General features: G+C 37.3%; 4 protein-coding genes across 5 annotated transcripts in view; 1 reads left to right on the top strand and 3 right to left on the bottom strand.

The window, feature by feature from the left end:
* Positions 1-2,887: 2,887 nt before the first annotated feature.
* On the bottom strand, positions 2,888-6,881 carry LOC134659345 (probable NADH dehydrogenase [ubiquinone] 1 alpha subcomplex subunit 12). Its single transcript, XM_063515009.1, has 4 exons — positions 6,706-6,881; positions 5,670-5,811; positions 4,306-4,362; positions 2,888-3,062 (listed from the first exon to the last, which is right to left on the bottom strand). Exons 1-4 carry the CDS (start codon positions 6,804-6,806, stop codon positions 2,931-2,933), a joined length of 432 nt encoding a protein of 143 aa, XP_063371079.1. The 5' UTR covers positions 6,807-6,881; the 3' UTR covers positions 2,888-2,930.
* Positions 6,882-8,366: 1,485 nt separating this feature from the next.
* Positions 8,367-10,215, bottom strand: LOC134659200 (G patch domain-containing protein 4). The gene is made up of 4 exons (XM_063514829.1): positions 10,048-10,215; positions 9,737-9,888; positions 9,141-9,421; positions 8,367-8,954 (listed from the first exon to the last, which is right to left on the bottom strand). Exons 1-4 carry the CDS (start codon positions 10,091-10,093, stop codon positions 8,378-8,380), a joined length of 1,056 nt encoding a protein of 351 aa, XP_063370899.1. The 5' UTR covers positions 10,094-10,215; the 3' UTR covers positions 8,367-8,377.
* Positions 10,216-10,296: 81 nt separating this feature from the next.
* LOC134658948 (putative gamma-glutamylcyclotransferase CG2811) lies at positions 10,297-14,048 on the bottom strand. Of its 2 annotated transcripts, XM_063514556.1 has the most exons (5): positions 13,888-14,048; positions 13,251-13,446; positions 11,783-11,888; positions 10,789-10,914; positions 10,297-10,421 (listed from the first exon to the last, which is right to left on the bottom strand). In XM_063514556.1, exons 1-5 carry the CDS (start codon positions 13,954-13,956, stop codon positions 10,370-10,372), a joined length of 549 nt encoding a protein of 182 aa, XP_063370626.1. In that variant the 5' UTR covers positions 13,957-14,048; the 3' UTR covers positions 10,297-10,369. The 2 variants fall into 2 exon arrangements, with proteins under 2 accessions (XP_063370626.1, XP_063370625.1); XM_063514555.1 differs by lacking the exon at positions 10,297-10,421 and having other exon boundaries at positions 10,697-10,914.
* A 487-nt stretch (positions 14,049-14,535) lies between these two features.
* The window catches only part of LOC134659234 (pyruvate dehydrogenase (acetyl-transferring) kinase, mitochondrial), a 35,599-nt gene continuing 31,907 nt past the window's right edge, over positions 14,536-18,227 (top strand). Inside the window, exon 1 of the mRNA XM_063514872.1 lies at positions 14,536-14,834. Coding sequence (XP_063370942.1) covers positions 14,732-14,834 — 103 coding nt within the window. The 5' untranslated portion in view covers positions 14,536-14,731. The remainder of the gene's footprint in view (positions 14,835-18,227) is intronic.

The following is an 18,227-nucleotide window of genomic DNA, read 5'->3' as shown; positions in this document are numbered from 1 at the left end:
GTAAATAACATAATAAAAACACTAATACCTAATTTTATCTGGCCAACGAACATTATTTTGATATTTGTGAGATTTTACCACTCCCTAGCTCACTTTGTTCTAACTTCTGTCATGATCTCTGTTCAAGTTCTACAATTTTATAGTCCTTGCATATCCGTTCAGCGTGACCGTACGGTTTGAGCACCAGCGCCCAGGCCCCGTACAGCAAAACTGGTTTGTAGTAGGCTCCAACTGAAATGAATTAACTCATTGCCGAGTAATCTCAGCCGAAACTAGGCCCCGGTATTGTCTACTTGTTATCCTGTCGTAAAACGAGCAAAAATATCTGACACGATCTTATTTCTACCGCAATAAGAGCGCGTCACATATTTTTGCGGCCTTCGTTGTGTAACATATTATTGCAGGTGACTGTACTGAACTTAAGCGTCAAAAATTCAGTAACTAGTCATGTACTGACTAGTTACTGAATTTTTGACGCCTAAGTTCAGTAGCATAAGTTCATAAGCAGAGTCTAATATGTATACAATTTTTCACCATATTTCAATTGATGAAATTAAAGAAATGTATACGTGCTACATATTTATGGACTCGACTGTACCTACTGTACTGAGTTTTTGACTCATCCATTCATTTATTACTTATATTGACATCTTACTTCAACATAGAGGCATTAATTTCAATGATTTCCGCCTATAAAATGGCTTTAAGTATGTAAACAATATTTCGTTGTATTTAAATTAAAATAATAAATACTGGAAGCATAATAAAGCATAATACTTAACATTTTCACAAAAAAAGAAAACACGAAATTATGAATATTTATTATAATTTTTTTATCGATAAAAAAACGACATGTGTCACGTCACTATTTTAAATGCAAACGTTATTTTCTTTGGTTGTGGTTGGCCTATCATAGACAACCGTCAAATTTCAAAAATTCTCTGATAATCACCATCACTACATAGTATAAAACAAAGTCGCTTCCCGCTGTCTGTATGCTTAGATCTTTAAAATTACGCAACACATTTTGATGCGGCTTTTTTTTTAATAGATAGAGTGATTCAAGAGGAAGGTTTATTTATAATTTGTTAACCCGTGCGAAGCGGGGGCGGGTCGCTAGTCAGTATACAGTCCTACTATATTATACATAGGTACTTTTGTGTGCAATGCAATGAAACGCGAAAATCTCGTATAAATAGATTTATTCCATGTTCTACTTAAAACTAAAATGTAACAACTGCCTGTATTATAAAGTATTGGGTGAATCAACAAATCATACGATTTATCTTTAGTGTAGTGTAAGGGCTGAGTGGACGCTCTTGTTGTGCGTGCAGCGGGGCGGGGCGTGCGGCGTGCATGTTAAACAAATGCGCACGTATAGGAGCGGCCTTAGTGCACGCTGCTCACATCACGCGTGAGCCCACAGCCACGCTGCACGCGTCGCCGAGCGAGCGTCCACTCAGACCTTACACTTACTTTTAGTGCACCTTATAAAACCTATAATTTGATTTACTGGCCAACTTGCACCGTCACGCTAACCCAGAGTTAAGCGGGTAAACTGTTAATCCAGTGTCAAATTGTACTGGCTCGTTAGCGATAAGGCCGCCTGTTGTTGTTTACTTCTGTCTTTATGTATTATTTGTGTTTCCATGTACATTTATTCTGAGGTTGTGCAATAAAGAGGATTTGTATTGTATTGTAACTCCAAGTTTAACCGGTTAACCCCGGGTTAGTAGAAAGGTGCAAGTGGGCCTATAGGTTACTGAATGACTAAAATTGATGGAACATACAAGTACAGTTCGATGGTAAAGAGTAGAAATGGTATAGTTTGTAGCTTTCTAATAGACCCCGAAGGCTAATCCTATTGTCTATTGTTAAGAAAAACCGCTCGTGCCACGTGCCACAACCACCTGCATAAAAAATCGGTACTTCGGTTACTGAGTGCCGGCGAGTCGAACGCTACAGAACCAGTCTAAAATGTGTCATCGAGATGCGTAACAAAGGCGCGTTATCGGAGAGCGCACCTACACTGGTTTTTTGAGCGTTGGACTAGCCCGCGCTCAGGTGCCAAATAGAATAATTAGGACCCTTTTTTGCAGGTAAGTAGCACGTGCGGTTTTACTGAACAATAGACAATAGGATAAGCCTTCGGGGTCTACTAGAAAGCTACAAACTATAGAAATAGTAACTTGCCGGTGATACCAAATTGTCAAATACAAGTACAAGACGCACTTATGTGGTAGAATAAGATGGACATATCAATATTTGATTTGGTATTCGCAAGTATAGTTTGGCAAGCTATTTCCGTCTAAAAGGCCGTAAATTTAAAAAAAGTAGGCGCGATGAGTTGTCCTGTTGTAAATTTGAATTTCGCGCTTTTTTCTACTGACAAAGTGAGTTTGCCAGAGTTTAGAATGGACAATATGCAAGCCTGGCAAAAAAGAGTAGAAATAATGTAGTGTCGTCCCTTTCAAATCAATCTAAGAAAAACGGAACGACACTGTTGCCACTTTTTAATTTCTACTTTTTTTTGCCAGGCTGTACACAACACAGTGCACAGTACACGATGTTGCTTACGCTCAGTGGCGCCCTCTATTTCTAGATTTCTACCATGAATCTAGTATTTTAACTGGATCTGGCATGAGGGATGGGGGGAAATGACAGAACGGGATAGTCTTATGTATCTTTCAGTAGGAGTAGCAGCGAAAGCGCTATTATTGTTTGTCCTTGTCACAGTCACATTTTTTTTATTCCCCACCTTAAATTAGTATGGATTATGGTGGGCAACAAATAAATTCGACCAATCATAGTGTCGCATTGCCTATGTTTTGTCCCTCACGGAGGCACGCGTATACCACTTCTATAGGATCCTACCTTCTATGATTTCTACTCTTTACTATCGGACTGTTGTCAGAGCTGGTTTAGCCGGTTTATTCCTTGGACTTGGGGACCCAGGGCTCGACCTTGGGCCTGGTGGTGCTGTAAGGTACATACTGCCCCTTGGTGCCAGAGAGGTTTTCGTTGCCATAGAGCATCCAGTGGTATTTAGGGCGGCTGGGGTCCTGCAAGAATGGGAGACAGAGTTTAGTTTTAGACTTTTAAGATAAGATAAGATAAGATAAAAGATAGTTTATTCAAGTAGGCATAATTACAATGCGCTTATGAACGTCAAATAAAGCTAGGTAGACCGGCTCCAACCCTACACCTCTGCCCCGAGAAGATTTAAATCCCCCCTCAATTGGATTTGGATTGGATTTAGATATGTAAGATGAAAGTTTTAAGCATTAAAGAGCTGTGTATGGCTAAACAGGATGTCCATCCTTATTTTTAGGGTTCCGTAGCCAAATGGCAAAAAACGGAACCCTTATGGATTCGTCATGTCTGTCTGTCCGTCCGTATGTCACAGCCACTTTTTTTCGAAACTATAAGAACTATACTGTTCAAACTTGGTAAGTTGATGTATTCTGTGAATCGCATTAAGATTTTCACACAAAAATAGAAAAAAAAATACAACAATAAATTTTGGGGGTTTCCCATGCTCAGAACTGAAACTCAATTTTTTTTTCATTAAACCCATACGTATGGGGTATATATGGATAGGTCTTCAAAAATGATATTGAGGTTTCTAATATCATTTTTTTCTAAACTGAATAGTTTGCGCGAGAGACACTTCCAAAGTGGTAAAATGTGTGTCCCCCCCCCCCCTGTAACTTCTATAATAAGAGAATGATAAAACTAAAAAAAATATATGATGTACATTATACCATGCAAACGTCCACCGGAAATCGGTTTGAACGAGATCTATTAAGTAGTTTTTTTTTTAATACGTCATAAATCGTAAACCGCAATTTACCTTTCATTCAATTACTTGCTGCTACGGGCGAGTCTGACTCGCACCGGGCCGCTTTTTTTCAGATAGGCTGGATGGCACATTTTCATTTATGGTATCAATCGATCAGGTATATTTTTAGGATCAAATGTCTACATGGGACCCATTGCATTAAAGCAATACAAAAGTCAGAAATGATAGTCACTCGCGTAGATACTTCACTCGCGAAACGTTCCTAACAAAACGATAAGGCCTACTGTCCACGGAAGCGTAGCTGCATAGACGCATATTCGCCATTGTACGCTTGCTTCTTGGACAACGTCAGTACGGGCTGCATGAAAGCTGCACGGCGTATTTTTGCAGCGTCTATGCAGCTACGCGTCGTGGACAGTAGGCCTAAGTGAACGTGACGTCACGGTCACTGAGAGCCCATCAGTAGTGATTTCGCACCAATGCCCAAATGAATCCAATATTACCTGGTGAGGGGGAAGATCGGTCTTGTAGTGAAGCCAGCCAAACCATTCAGCGGGCACCTGAAATGTTTCATCATGTTTTAACTTGACTGCAACATAATTAAAATTTTATGAAAAAAAAAATATCTAGTTCATCATCTTTCTCGCGTTGTCCCGGCATTTTGCCACGGATCATGGGAGCCTGGGGTCCGCTTGGCAACTAATCCCCAGTAATTGGCGTGGGCACTAGTTTTTACGAAAGCGACTGCCATCTGGCCTTCCAACTCCGAGAGTAAACTAGGCCCGTATTGGGATTAGTCCGGTTTCCTCACGATGTTTTCCTTCACCGAAAAGCGACTGGTAAATATCAAATGATATTTCGTACATAAGTTCCTAAAAACTCATTGGTACGAGCTGGGGTTTGAACTTACCGCTAGGCCACCAGCGCTTCTAAATAAAAATCTAGTTAATAAAGGTAAATATGGGTGGTAAAAATCAGTGGTGGATTTGCCCTAAGGCTTACTTACGCCATAGAGAAAAAAATACATAGAGTGCTCACTCCATACATCAGTTCAGACTATTAATTTCAGTGTCTACATCTAGCATCGAGTAGCGGAACTATCAGTACTGCTACTTGACAACTGATGTAGCGCCGACCGGAAAGTCTTATCTCAACAGCATAAGACTTTCCGGTCGGTGCTACATCTATTGTCAAGTAGCAGTACTGATAGTTCCGCTACTCGATGCTAGATGCTAATAGTCTTTTTGGTACTAAAACTGATGTATGGAGTGAGCACTCTATGTATTTTTTTCTCTATGCTTACGCTTACTACAGGGCCTCTAAGGCCTGAGATACACTTGTAAATTTTACTTACATAAGTAGGGACAAAGCTATTTGTTAGAATGAGATAATGATAATCATCTCTCATTGTAGTATAGCTGTGTCCCTTATATACTTAACTTACAAGTGTATCTTGGGCCTAAGGCCGCCTTAGAGGCCACTGCAAATCCACGAAATTATATATTTTAATGATTTTTTTTGCAGAATCTTATTGGTAGCGGTTTTTAAATTTAAAATTACTTTTTAGGGTTCCATACCCAAAGGGTAAAAAACGGGACCCTATTACTAAGACTTCGCTGTCCGTCCATCCGTCCGTCTGTCACCAGGCTGTATCTCATGAACCGCTATAGCTAGACAGTTGAAATTTTCACAAATGATGTATCTCTGTTGCCGCTATAACAACAAATACTAAAAAAATAAAATAAATATTTAAGGGGGGCTCCCATACAACAAACACGATTTTCTTGCTCTATTTTTTGTTGATGGTGCGGAACCCTCCGTGCGCGAGTCCGACTCGCACTTGGCCGGTTTTTTTACTGTATATTACCTGACTGGCATCATAGTTCATGTGGAAGTTGGGCGAGTACTCCACCCAGCGGTTACGGGCATAGAAGTAGCGGGGGTTTTCATAATACTTGTTGCCAAACCTGTCTTCGCCTATTAGGGTACCGTCCTTCAGGTCATCCTGTCTGTGGATCAAGATAAATTATTCATTTACAAATGTTTACAGAAATTTAATATGGGGAAGCTATACATTTTGCAAGACTCTCTGATGGCCGAATTATGCAAACCAATGGGGCGCGAGCAGTGTTGTGAATAACGCTTATTTTTAGGCTAGACTAGACTCGTAAGTCTTGAAGACTCAACCATATTTGAGAATTGTATTTATCAAGATTCGTAAGTCTTGAAGACTCAACTATATTTGAGAATTGTATTTATTTAATTTACGCGTATGGATGTAAGAAATCGTCTTTGCCGCCTTTGAGGTGTTAAGCCTCGTGAGCCTTAAGGGTTCGAGTCTTTAAGCCTCGAAATGAGCGTTATTCACAACACTAGGCGCGAGGCCACTTGGATTGCTACATCGCCTACGCCTAAGGATGACTCTGCTGTATGCTGTCAATAAATAATTGAGTGTCTTTAAGGGAATATCGTCTTTAAGCTCTTTTGACACTTTTAACTCTTGCGTTAGTAACTTAGTACACATACTCCACTAACAGAAGGTTGGTAGAGCAGGAGGGAAGCTCTTCCTTTCTCTGTTTGAGCGACATTATGACTATGCATGTTGTACGCATACAAATAATGAGTTCTTGCCACATGACAGTCTTTCGTAATAAATAAACATCACTAAAAATGTCTTTCTCCAATTATTACGCAAAATAGAACATTAACAGTTGTCAAAGAAATTTTGTCTTTTATTATTTGTAACTGCGTTACGTTTAACTTATTTAAAAGGCACTAGTAATTAATTAAATGTCTTTCAAAACTTAATTAAGGAAAACAAAAGAAAATCACACAAAATTAAAGTAAAAGTCAAAACAACATAACCTATCAGTAAGTAATTACATAATAAAATATATTCTTACCGGTATAGTTTCCACAGGGAACCACGAATGCCTCCATTTTGGCGTATGATGTTAAAGAAATTGGCTACCTTATCTAGTGCAAATATCTTTGCAATGGACATTTTTGAGCCAAATCAATTTTCGTTTCGCAGCAAAGCAAAATAGATATTTCACTTTGACGTTTGAGCGTTTGACAGATTATTAATGTTGCCATATTAATTCTTTTAAAAACTACTAAATCTACTTTCGAAAACCTTACTTTGGGGAACTATCTATGAAAATGGACCTTATTGTCGATGGCGCTTACGCCTCACAGCGTCGCTCGGCATTGTATTTATATCGGAGCATCGTTAATAATGGCGTAAGCGCCATCGACAATAAGGTAATTTTTCATAGATAACGTCACCTTTAATCATCTTTAATGGATGTTTATTGGCCAGGGAGCCCAGGGACTGTCTCATTTCAAACATAAGACAGAGAATCATACTGTATTTGTCTTACACTAGTACTAGCACCAAAAAGAAAGGGGTCACTATAGTTTTACTTGTTCTTAATTACTGACAAAAAGCTGGCTTGCCAGAGTATAGAAACAGGGGAAACCTATGCTGGCGCCATCTATAAAGACCTTTCCAACCCCATTGCTTTGTTTTCTATTAAAAGCCACGCCTGTCGGGTACGATGCGTTATCGTGAACCATGTCGAAATACTCGAAATCATCAGAATGCACGAATGCTGGTAGAGTCTGTGCGGAAAGAGAAGAGTCGTGGAATGTATGGGGCCCAATATTTTCCACGACTCTTCTCTTTCCGAACAGACACTATTGGGCTGGAACCACGAGCGTCTGTTGACGTCTTTTGCGGTTAAGGGTTAGGAGATAAAGAAGAAAAAAATATCGCAATTTACTATTAAATGTATTTATTTGCTAAAATAATTAGTAGCTAAAAAAGGAAAAAAAAGTCCCTTCGGCCGTCTACGTAACCGGGGTTTCGTAACCTGGTTACGATCGAAGCTTTTTTTTTTACTCCTCCGTAACTAGCTTCGGTCACGCACTTTGTTTTACTCGTGCGTAACTAGCTTCCGACAAGGACTTACTTTACTTTTACGTAACTGGCCTATGTTTCTGGAGTTAGGCAATTTTTGTAAATAATCCTTTTAATCTATATATATCCCCGGGCACGCGTGTGTGTCATTACCATATCCAACCTACCCAGGACTGGGAGGAAATAGTTCAGGCGGAAGATAACTTAATTGATTTTAACCGAACGCACTGCGATGATATTATTAGGATAATGAAATTAGGTTTCCTATTGCCGATTGTAAATACACTGCAAGAAATAATATAGATAGTGTGTGTGTGTGTGTGTGTGTGTTTGTATACATAATAGTAACCGAGATATTTTTATGTATTAGTTAACTATGAATAAATAATTTTGTTATCCAAAAATATAATCGTTTGTATTTTGTTTGTTTCTTTTAACTTAAAAACAAGCACACACTGAGCTGAGCTAACTTGGGATAGGTAAATAAAAGGATTATTTACAAAAATTGCCTAACTCCAGAAACATAGGCCAGTTACGTAAAAGTAAACTAAGTCCTTGTACGAAACCCCGGTTACGTAGACGGCCGAAGGGAAAAAAGTTACTTATTAGAGTAAAAATAGATTTCATATATAATTCGAATAAAAAAGTGAATGTCATTTTGACTTTTTATTTTTCTTCTTCGTTTTCCGAACCACACCGTTGTCTAGGAACTCGTACTTTCCGTCTGTTTTTAAGAAATTCGTATTCGATTCCGCTTCATCCTTCGGCACTGATACCATATTTTCGTTCCGCTTTTTCTTTTTTGATTTGAAAAGACATCCAACATCAGGATCCGAAACATTCTCAACGTTTTTTAATTTCTTCGTTTTTCTACCATTTTCCTCTCCGATATCACTGGCAACATTTTCATCTGTCAGTTTGCGTTTCTTTTTATTTTTCTTAGGCTCAGACTCTGTGCATTCAGCCACTTCGATGTTACCATTCCCTATTTCCGTTAGACTGTCGCTGTTTGAGCAACGCTTCTTTTTCTTCTTCTTGGTTTTAGAAACTTCCGTGTCACTGTTCAAATTTAAATCTTCAACTTGTAGTTCATTGGCAGGTTTGTTTTTATTTTTCTTTTTCTTTTCATAATGCGAGTAACCTTCATACTTTTCTTGTTCAAGCAAATGTTGTTCTTGTTGTTCAATTCTCGCTAATTTGCCTAAAGCCCGCAATCCATGTCTTGCGCCTCTGTAATAAATTAATTACAGTAAATATCAAATGAATTCTTTTATTTCTATTAAAGATTGATTAGAGCTAGATTTTTTTGCTGTTTTTAAAATGACAAAGGGCGCAAATAGCTTGACAATTAATTAGACTAGCTTAATTTCCTCAACTTGTAATATTGTTAGTGAATAAAATAAATGAATAACCTACTTATGTGCTGTCCGTCCACCACAGGCCGCAAAAAGCTCCTCATCCGTCATCTTGAACCCATCCTTCTTCTCCCCGTCACTCTCCGAGTCCGACTCCTCCACTTTTTCCATTTTAACTCCCCCGTTTGTCAAAGTCGCTTTTTTAACAAAATAGTCCACATACTGTTCCTTTTCTGCGGTTGATTTATTTTTTGTTTTTGTCAGTTTCCAGGTACTGTTTGATATTTGGAAGTCATCCGTGTTTGTCTTTATCTTTTGCGTTTTGCCATTCTTCTCTTCAACCTATATGAAATGATTATTATCAGTTCGAAATTATCCAGATAATTATAGTCTTTGATAATTATTACGATAATTGTCCCAAGTATGGATGGTGCTATCTTTATTTTCTTTGAATTCTTTGATAATAAAAAATAATTGGATGTTTCACTGTTGAACTAGTTAAAGTACTATTTTTAGTGCCCGTAAGGCCTGTCCTGAGATATACGTCAATGTTGGTAAACAACAGACGGACTTATCGCTAAAGAGCGATCTCTTCAGACAACTTTAAGTGTAATTGGCAATAAGTGTTAAATTATACAACTGTAAATAAAAAATTACCTCAACATTACCAGCTGCCTTGTTATACAGCGTCGTCCACCAGTGTTCCGTGAAGTCAGACGCCGCATCGTGGCCTACGCCTGTTACGCTTCTCTTTAACTTCGGCTTCAACGCTTGGGATATACCATTTTCATTCTTACCTAAACCTTTACCTAAAAACATGAATAATAGAATAATTACTACTAATTGCGTTAATGAAGGCTATAGGTTGATATTATAATATACGCTTAAAGGCTATTTCTGTACTTTATTAGGGCTTAAAATCTTATCAAAACTAATGCGTAGTTAAAGCGAAGGATGAGGTTTCTTACCATCGGTCCAGCCGTATTTCTCGAGTTGTTTTCTAGCGAAATCCATTATAGTAAGGTTCGAAGCCAATTTAAGCTTATAATTAGTTATTATAACATGATTTTTAAATATTTATTTAACATAAACAGTATGTTTACAACAGGTTAGGGATAACCTCAAAAAAATCACACGATCTGTCAAACTGCGTTTAGTTGTGTTCAGAAATAAAAAAGAAAAAACTTTGGATACATTAGACTAAAAATATATTTCTTTATAAAAATACATGTTACTCGAAATATTTACAAGGAAATAATTTTTGCATATAATACGACGCAAACAATCGCATTATTTCTTTAAAATATCATCGTACAAATCGTCCATGGTCGATTCGTTATTACTGAAACAAAAAAAGTAAGTATAACACTTCAAAGGTAAGACTAAACATTAGCTATTCAAGATACAGTCGGCATAACACGAGAGCGGCGCGACAGTATCTCGCGCGCGAGATAGAGAAGGAAGGTACCCATCTTTTTATAACTCAATAGGCTATCTCGCGCGCGAGATGCTGCCACGTACTTCTGCTGTCTACTTATTACCGTTTAATCTAGATAAAATTAGAGTTTGTGAATGCTATATCCATGCATTAAACCTTTAAATTTGTTCAACTAGGAACATTTTTTGACTAGATTTTTCCTAATACTCAGCAGTCTCCCTGACTGCATTTGACCTCACGCCAATAGTCATAACTAGGGTCTCTATTGCACCTCTCCGCGTAGACGAGGCCGTGGGGTCCGGCCGAGGAGTAGTTGCTCATCGTTGGCTTCTTGAGCAGTTCCGGTTTAAAGGTCTTCAGGAAGTACACCCAGCATTTTGTTGTTGTTGTTTCATTACTGAAAGAAAAGACAAAAACTTAAAGGATCAATTTAGGGATTGGCAACTGTCAAAGGTTTGCATAGATGGCGCCATCATAGCTTGCCCGTTTTTCTATGAGATTTCAATGAGATTTGGCTTAATGGCTATCCAGGGCCACAGAATAAATAATAGTACTAGGTACAGAAGACTCACTCTCTAACAAAACGCGTCTGTTACGATCAGGACAGATATGGCCGCTAGGTGGCGACAACGCCACGCGCGGCTTATGGCTAGCCACCAAAATTGGTGTGGAACGGATGTACTTTTAGCTACCTGTAGCAAAGCGACGAAATCGCGGAGTGAGCCACGCCTGCCAGGGCATTAAACAAACAAAAATTTGACACAATTCTAGGGATTGACAGGGCAAAGCTATGCTGGCGCCATCTGCTAAATACTTGGACCGGCCAACCCCAATATCTGTAATGGTATTCACTTAAGTGATGTAATTATTGTAGTGTTCAAATAATTTGAACAAGATTTACAAATTGTAGTGATCAAATAAATTAGAACTATCATCTGCATCGAGTTGTCACGGCTTTTCTTCACGGCTCATGGGAGGTTGGGGTCTGCTTGGCAACTACTCCCAAGAATTGGCGTAGGCACTAGTCATGCTAGAGCAGTGGTTCCTAACCTGGGGGTAATTACCCCCGTGGGGGTAAAACTGATATTTTACGGGGGTAAATACGCTAACCTAATATAACAAAACAACAAACGTACAAGTTTTATTTTTTTATTACCATTGGGAGTAGGGGTAAAATCAGGTTCCCTAGTTAGTCATACGGGTGACCGGACCGAAAAGGTTAGGAACCACTGTGCTAGAGATTCTGTTGTTGTCTGATATCTCACCCTTTCTGTATTAGGATGTCATCTACTTCTCTTACATAGAATTTTGGATGGTCCTCCAATATGTCCAGGTTACTAAGCATTTTGTCATCTACTTCATACACTTCACCTGAAAATAAGACCTAGGTTTCAGTTCTAAATACAGTTTAAAAGTGGGGCTATGACAGATTTAGATATACTAGTAGACAAATAGGCCCTTAAAGGGCAGTTATGGCAATAAAATAAGATCTGGAAAAGGGTTATGTATACCATGGTATAATAATATACTTCGCCTGGTACTCTCTTCCGAGATTCGCGAATGACCTAACTGTCACTTGCCTACGTCATCATGCTGTTTACAGGTTCTCAAACTTTAAAATGTGGGAGAATTTTAACCAACGGTGACAATTATTTTAACGGCATTAATTTTAAGTTATTCATGTAGAAACATAGTAAAATAAAACAAATCTATACTGCACTTTTCACTCCTACTCTTACAGTTCCGAATAGAGCAGCCAACCATTTTCGTAACAAAACATTAATTACCAAGCTTACGACGTGAAAAGTTTGGAAAACACTGCGACTGCTGACACTGAGCGAGAAGGAAATAACAATTAACACGCGTTCGACAAGGATGACGGTCAGGGACAAAATGGCGGATTGTCAAATGTGACAGCGCTATCCTGTGTTGCCAGTAGTGTAAACAGAATTACCCGAACGTCTGAAATTTCTTTCGTGAATCGGAAGATATTGCTAACGAATAATTAAAAATGACGTGTTATTGTAAAATTTAAGATAAAATACAAATAAATAAATTATAAAGAAATATTTTAACTTATTAACCATAGATATAATGTACCCATGTTATGTTGAAATAAAGTGGCAATGTTATTGTGACGTAGGCAAGTGACACTCTGGGAAGAGAAGACCATGTTTTATTAGACCATGATGTATACTATTATTAAGTACTAGCTTTTGCCCGCGACTTCGTCTGCCCCTTCAGGGGTGAGTTCTGGGATAAAAAGTATCCTATGTCCTTTCTCGGAACTCAAAGTGTCTGTATACCAAATGTCAACTAAATCGGTTTAGCGGTTTAAGCGTGAAGAGGTAACAGACAGACAGACAGACACACTTTCGCATTTATAATATTAGTATGGATTAGTCAGAGCCCACTGTGTCCCACTGCTAGGCAGTTTTATAAAAAGGTGCCACAACCATTGACTTTTCATATTGGTAATTTACAGCAAAACATAGCAATATGTTACCTACACAAAACATTTCAAAAATAACTAAGTCTTATATTACACTCAATAACCCTTATAATGGGTTACTTAGTATGGACATTTTCATACATCACAACCCATTTTCGTTGCTAAATAATTAGCCCTTATACTCAATAACCATAATAATGAGTTACTTTGTAAATCTTTGTATAGACATTTCCATACATCACAACCCATTTTCATTGTCTTGAATTTATATTATATTTCACCTTGAACGTTAGATCCATCGCCCGGACTATAAAGTAAGAATGGAATGTTGTATCGCGTAGCGATGATTAGTGGATATTTGGTCTTTGTTGTTCCGTTGGCTATGAACTTGCTCGCTCCGTTCTCCGGGTTAGTCAGCCAGTAGTGGTTAGGTTCGTTACGCTTTAGTGTGCCATAGACAAAGACTTGGTGGGTCATCTGAAAAAAAAAACTTATAGTCTGGTAAACCAATTTTATCCATAACAGTTTAGAAATAAGGTGTTAAAAAACGAGTGAAACAGGCTAAAATAGACTTGAATACAGTGGAAAAAGCTGTACATTCTGGTGCAGAATGCTTGACATCATGTGATGTTGCTGGGTTTGATTCATCAAATGCACTTTAACTCACGACATCAATAGATGTTGATGGGCTCAAAAGGATTAACATACATACACACAAGGCACGATAATAAACTACCTATTCGTTGAATATGAAACCATAGAGAGGTTATGGAACAGAAACAATTATTTCCTTTTATAGCAAAGTTTTATTAGTAGATATTTAGTTTTGATTTGAAATAATGGTTATCAACCAAGTAGTCATACTAGTAATTTGATTGTTGAAAGCTTTTCTGAAATACATACACTATTAGACCTTACCTTTCTTACGAAATGCACGATAAACTGTCTTATGTTAGAGTGTATTAACCCATTCACAGCCTGTATCATTAATCTTTATGTAAATTACACCGATAAAATAAGATAACAAAATGCAAAACTATCACCGTGAATAAAATATTTAAAAATTACTTTCCCTCTCTTTCCTTTCGTCGTTAAACGTCAAAAGTGGAGACGTTTGAGTAGAAACCTTAATCATTTTCTATTTCCGTTTAAGAAAATATCTGATTCCATAAATATATTTCGTGTTAATTTATTATAAGTAACAGTTTCGTGCTTGAAAAATGTGAAAAACAAACAACTTTTTATTTCAACAAAATAATCTGTTCATTGCTGTTTACGCAGAAAAATCTAAACAGCGTCTTCTTGAACTTTTTCTCATAAGCCGTTTTTGTGGGTTTTTACTTAAAGCGTGTTTTGATAAGCTATGGAGTCACCGTTACGTTTGAAAAAAGAAAAATACTTCTCCTACGCGTCACTTGACGTTTGATTACGTCAGATTCTAATCTATTCGTTTCAAATGAACTTTAATCTATGGACTTAAGGTTGCTTTTGTTTTGTAAAATGATATGAAATATGCTCGAAACTACTTGCGGCCGAAGGTCTGGCGGTCGATCGGTCATCCAGTTTCATTTCATTCATTGCGGAACACAGTTGTTTTGTGAAATTACAACAGTTTTTAAAATTTCGATGTTTAACATATTTTACCCATCCCACAGATCAGAATTATACATCAATATGTTGTGTGTTGTTGAGCTTTAGTGTCGGTGATAAACTAATTACCTACCTTCGTTTTTGATTAAATCGTGTAGCAAAAACATCCAAAATGAGGCTGGCAGGGACCATTTTCTCTAATGTGACAAAAATGCTGGACTTTTACGCGCAGTTTAATCCATCGCCTTTGTCTATAAAGCAGTTTATAGATTTTGGTAAGTTTTTTTTTTAATTTTAAAAGTTAAGGACCCTTTGAGGTCGGCGTTTTTTTCAAGGTTATCTTTCATTATTTGTTTTGTTTACATAAAACTAATGTGTATTAGTTTGTTATTATAGTGTTTATATAACCGGTTAACTGTAATTATTTTCGTCTACGCGTTTAGCAAGTTTTCGCGGTAATTAGGATTCGATACATTAAATTGGCAAGACCACTGGCAGTACCCCAGTTCGGGCAGTTCGCTATAGAAATTTATCTTAGAATTTTATCGCGGAAGCGTATAACGTTGTTTATCGCCAGTTCTCGACGTTTTCTGTGACTTTTTAATTCACTTTTTAATTATTATAATGAGGTTAAAAACAGTGTTTAACATCTTAAAATCTTACACCACCATTTAAAAAGTTTTTCCTAGTGTCAAACTATTTTTTTAATTGCATGGTAAAGGTACAATATTCTGGTACAATGGTTGAACCTTCAATATAACCGAGGTCTATGTTTAGTAGTTATTAATTAGCTTTATATAAACACCCAATTACCTCTGTGTTACAAGTTTTTGTCTCTCATCGGCCAGTCAATGACCTGAATCCTCTTTTTATAATCAATGTTGTTCAAACAGTATGCAACATACGATAGAAGACCTTATTTCAAGCTGTTAAAGAGCTATTTTCTATGGCAAGAATAGCTGATCGTGTAACCTCCTTAATATGTATAGGTTTATGTAGTATCTACTTTTTACATAGATAATAGCGGGAATTGTATGTCTGTGGATAATTGTGATAGGTATTGTGGTTATATTCTCTTAGTGTCAATATAAAAATAAACCGGCCAAGTCCTAGTCGAAATCGCGCACGAAGGGTTCCGTACCATTACGCAAAAAACAGCAAAAAAAAATCATGATTGTTGTATGGGAGCCCCACTTAAATATTTATTTTATTCTTTTTTTTTGTATTTATTGTTATATTGTTATAGCGGCAGCAGAAATTATACATCATCTGTGAAAATTTCAACTGACTAGCTATCACGGTTCATGAGATACAGCCTGGTGACAGACAGACAGTGGAGTCTTAGTAATAGGGTCCCATTTTTACCCTTTGGGCACGGAACCCTAAAAATGCTGAATGAAAAATAATACAGAAAAACATAAATTGATAGATAATGGCAAAAAACAAGCTGTCAGACTTACATAACATTTTGTTATTATTGTTATTGTAGGTATGTGTTATTGTGTAAAAATATTACCGCAATTAAAATTATCTAAATGCACATTTATAATGATAACTTCTCTGACATCATTCACATGTCATCTTAATTAATTGGAATGAAAATGAGGACTGTCGAATAAACCAAGGTATTTATTGTTTTTATGACCAGAGCCAGTACCATGAGTCACTGACAGAGTCAAAACTGACATTTACGCTATCGAGAACGTAATTTACTTTCTATACATCTCGTTTGCACTAATATGCGAGTACGAGCGAGATGTATAGAAAGTAAATTACGTTCTCGACGGCGTTTATGTCAGTGCCAAACTGATGGTAGCCGTAAAGAGCCTTGGAAGTAAAAAGAAAAAAAAATCTGTTGTGAAGATGAAAACAGTAGCTAAGGTAAACGTACTGGTGCTCGATGCGGTACCAGTACATGTCAACTTGAAACTTAAGTCATTGTCAATAGAGGTGACAGCAGGGTGCCATCTATTGGGCATTAGCATGTCAAGCACTAGTATGTGTACCTTATATGTTAACTTTTATAAGTTTATTTAGTTTGTTTATTTGTTATTTATTTATATCATGTATGAGATACCATACCAGGGATGTTGCGAATATCCGCATCCGCATCCGCAACCGCGGAACTTCCGCATTATTTTCAACATCCGCATAAAATCGATGCGGAGTTTAAGAGCCAACAGGAGCTGAGATTTAAATATTTTAGGTAAATATACCCGTCTCGCTAACGGAAGCGGCTCCTAAAACTAGTGCGATAAGGACAAGGCGAAAATCCTGCGTAAAAATCTCTAAAATCGAGGTTTCGTACTCGACTGTTTCCTCCTCCAAAACTTAACCAATTGTAACCAAATTTGGAAATCTAAATGATTATGACATTATCTGTGTCGGACCGTTTTGCTTTTTTGGCTAATTGATATAAGTTTTGAATAGCGCGCCTCTCATTGCGGCATAGTCAATTAGGCCATTTTTGAAAGGCTCTAGCGCCTTAAAAAACAAAAATATCAAAAAAAGCAAAACGGTCCGACACAGATATTGATAATATTAATCTGCGTTGAAAAAATCATTGCTCTAGCTTCAAAACCCACGGAGGAAACAGTCGAGTACGTTTGTATGGAGAAATGACCACTCCTGTTGGCTCTTAATGCGGATGCGGATGTGGAACAGGTAGGTACAGGAAGACAGGAACGTCTTAGCATCGGCGTAAGTGCTAGACTGCTAGGTAATTTAGTCATTAGCCAAAAAACCTATTAGAAATGAGCAGTCAAGCGTGAGTGGGACTTAATGTACGGAACCCTTGGAATGCGAGTCCAACTCGCACTTGGCCGGTTTTTTGAAATAAAAATTACCTCTACCTTATAATCTAGATATAGGTATCTCTGATCTAAGTACCAGCATATATATTACAGTGCATTCTAGACCACACTTCACGTAATCTGAGATATCCTGTATCATATACAGTTACACATTTAGTAACAGACTTTGCTGTACAGGGTGTTTCCTGTAACAGGAGCAATAAATTAAACTGTAGGCTGTACTCCTCAAACTGACCAACTTGACTGTTCAGCAACTTTTAAAAATAACTTATGTTTTGATTTTTATTACACTTTAATGTTTATCCTAAGACACAATGTATTGCAAATTTTGTTATGTTTAAAGTGTGACTGAAGCAACATCAAACACACTGATGTCAGCGTACATTGAAGGCAATATTTATTTTGTATGAAAAAGAGGACGTCTAAAGGATTCATAATTATTAAAAGTTGTTTAACAAAAGTTTTATAGTTTGAGGAGTATAATAGGTATATGTTTTAATTATTTGCTCGTGTTACAGGCAACACCTGTATAAAGCTACGGTTACCATAAAATAGATTGACGTGAAATCCGAATACGCCCTATAAATAATGGTGTTACCTACAATAGATTACAGAACTATTGTATGGTCATTCTATATAATCGTCTAGGCATTTAGGCATTATATTGAAAACTTGATCCAAATTGTATGAAACCCATCACTTAACACAACTGTACATACATATATGCTTAGTGTAATAATATTAAAAATTGAAAATAGAATCAAATTGTCGCTCACGGGCGCAAACTAAAGGGGCTCACTGATTAACAGTCCGCCGGACGATACCGGCCTGTCAGTTAGAACAAGAAGTTGACAC

Source organism: Cydia amplana, chromosome 24, assembly GCF_948474715.1.
Source record: "Cydia amplana chromosome 24, ilCydAmpl1.1, whole genome shotgun sequence".
Lineage (NCBI taxonomy): Eukaryota > Metazoa > Arthropoda > Insecta > Lepidoptera > Tortricidae > Cydia > Cydia amplana.
This window is presented reverse-complemented; position numbering and strand designations above follow the sequence as displayed.

Coding starts and splice junctions, on each gene's coding strand:
- LOC134659345 (XM_063515009.1), bottom strand. CDS start 6,806: ATGTCCATTGCAAAGATATTTGCACTAGATAAGGTAGCCAATTTCTTT. Junction 5,812..6,705: donor TCCCTGTGGAAACTATACCG/GTAAGAATATAT, acceptor CTTGATCCACAG/ACAGGATGACCTGAAGGACG. Junction 4,363..5,669: donor TGAACTATGATGCCAGTCAG/GTAATATACAGT, acceptor GAAACATTTCAG/GTGCCCGCTGAATGGTTTGG.
- LOC134659200 (XM_063514829.1), bottom strand. CDS start 10,093: ATGGATTTCGCTAGAAAACAACTCGAGAAATACGGCTGGACCGATG. Junction 9,422..9,736: donor AGGCAGCTGGTAATGTTGAG/GTAATTTTTTAT, acceptor CATTTCATATAG/GTTGAAGAGAAGAATGGCAA. Junction 8,955..9,140: donor GGTGGACGGACAGCACATAA/GTAGGTTATTCA, acceptor AATTTATTACAG/AGGCGCAAGACATGGATTGC.
- LOC134658948 (XM_063514555.1), bottom strand. CDS start 13,956: ATGATACAGGCTGTGAATGGGTTAATACACTCTAACATAAGACAGTTT. Junction 11,889..13,250: donor CGATGGATCTAACGTTCAAG/GTGAAATATAAT, acceptor TCTTATTTTCAG/GTGAAGTGTATGAAGTAGAT. Junction 10,915..11,782: donor GACATCCTAATACAGAAAGG/GTGAGATATCAG, acceptor CTTTTCTTTCAG/TAATGAAACAACAACAACAA.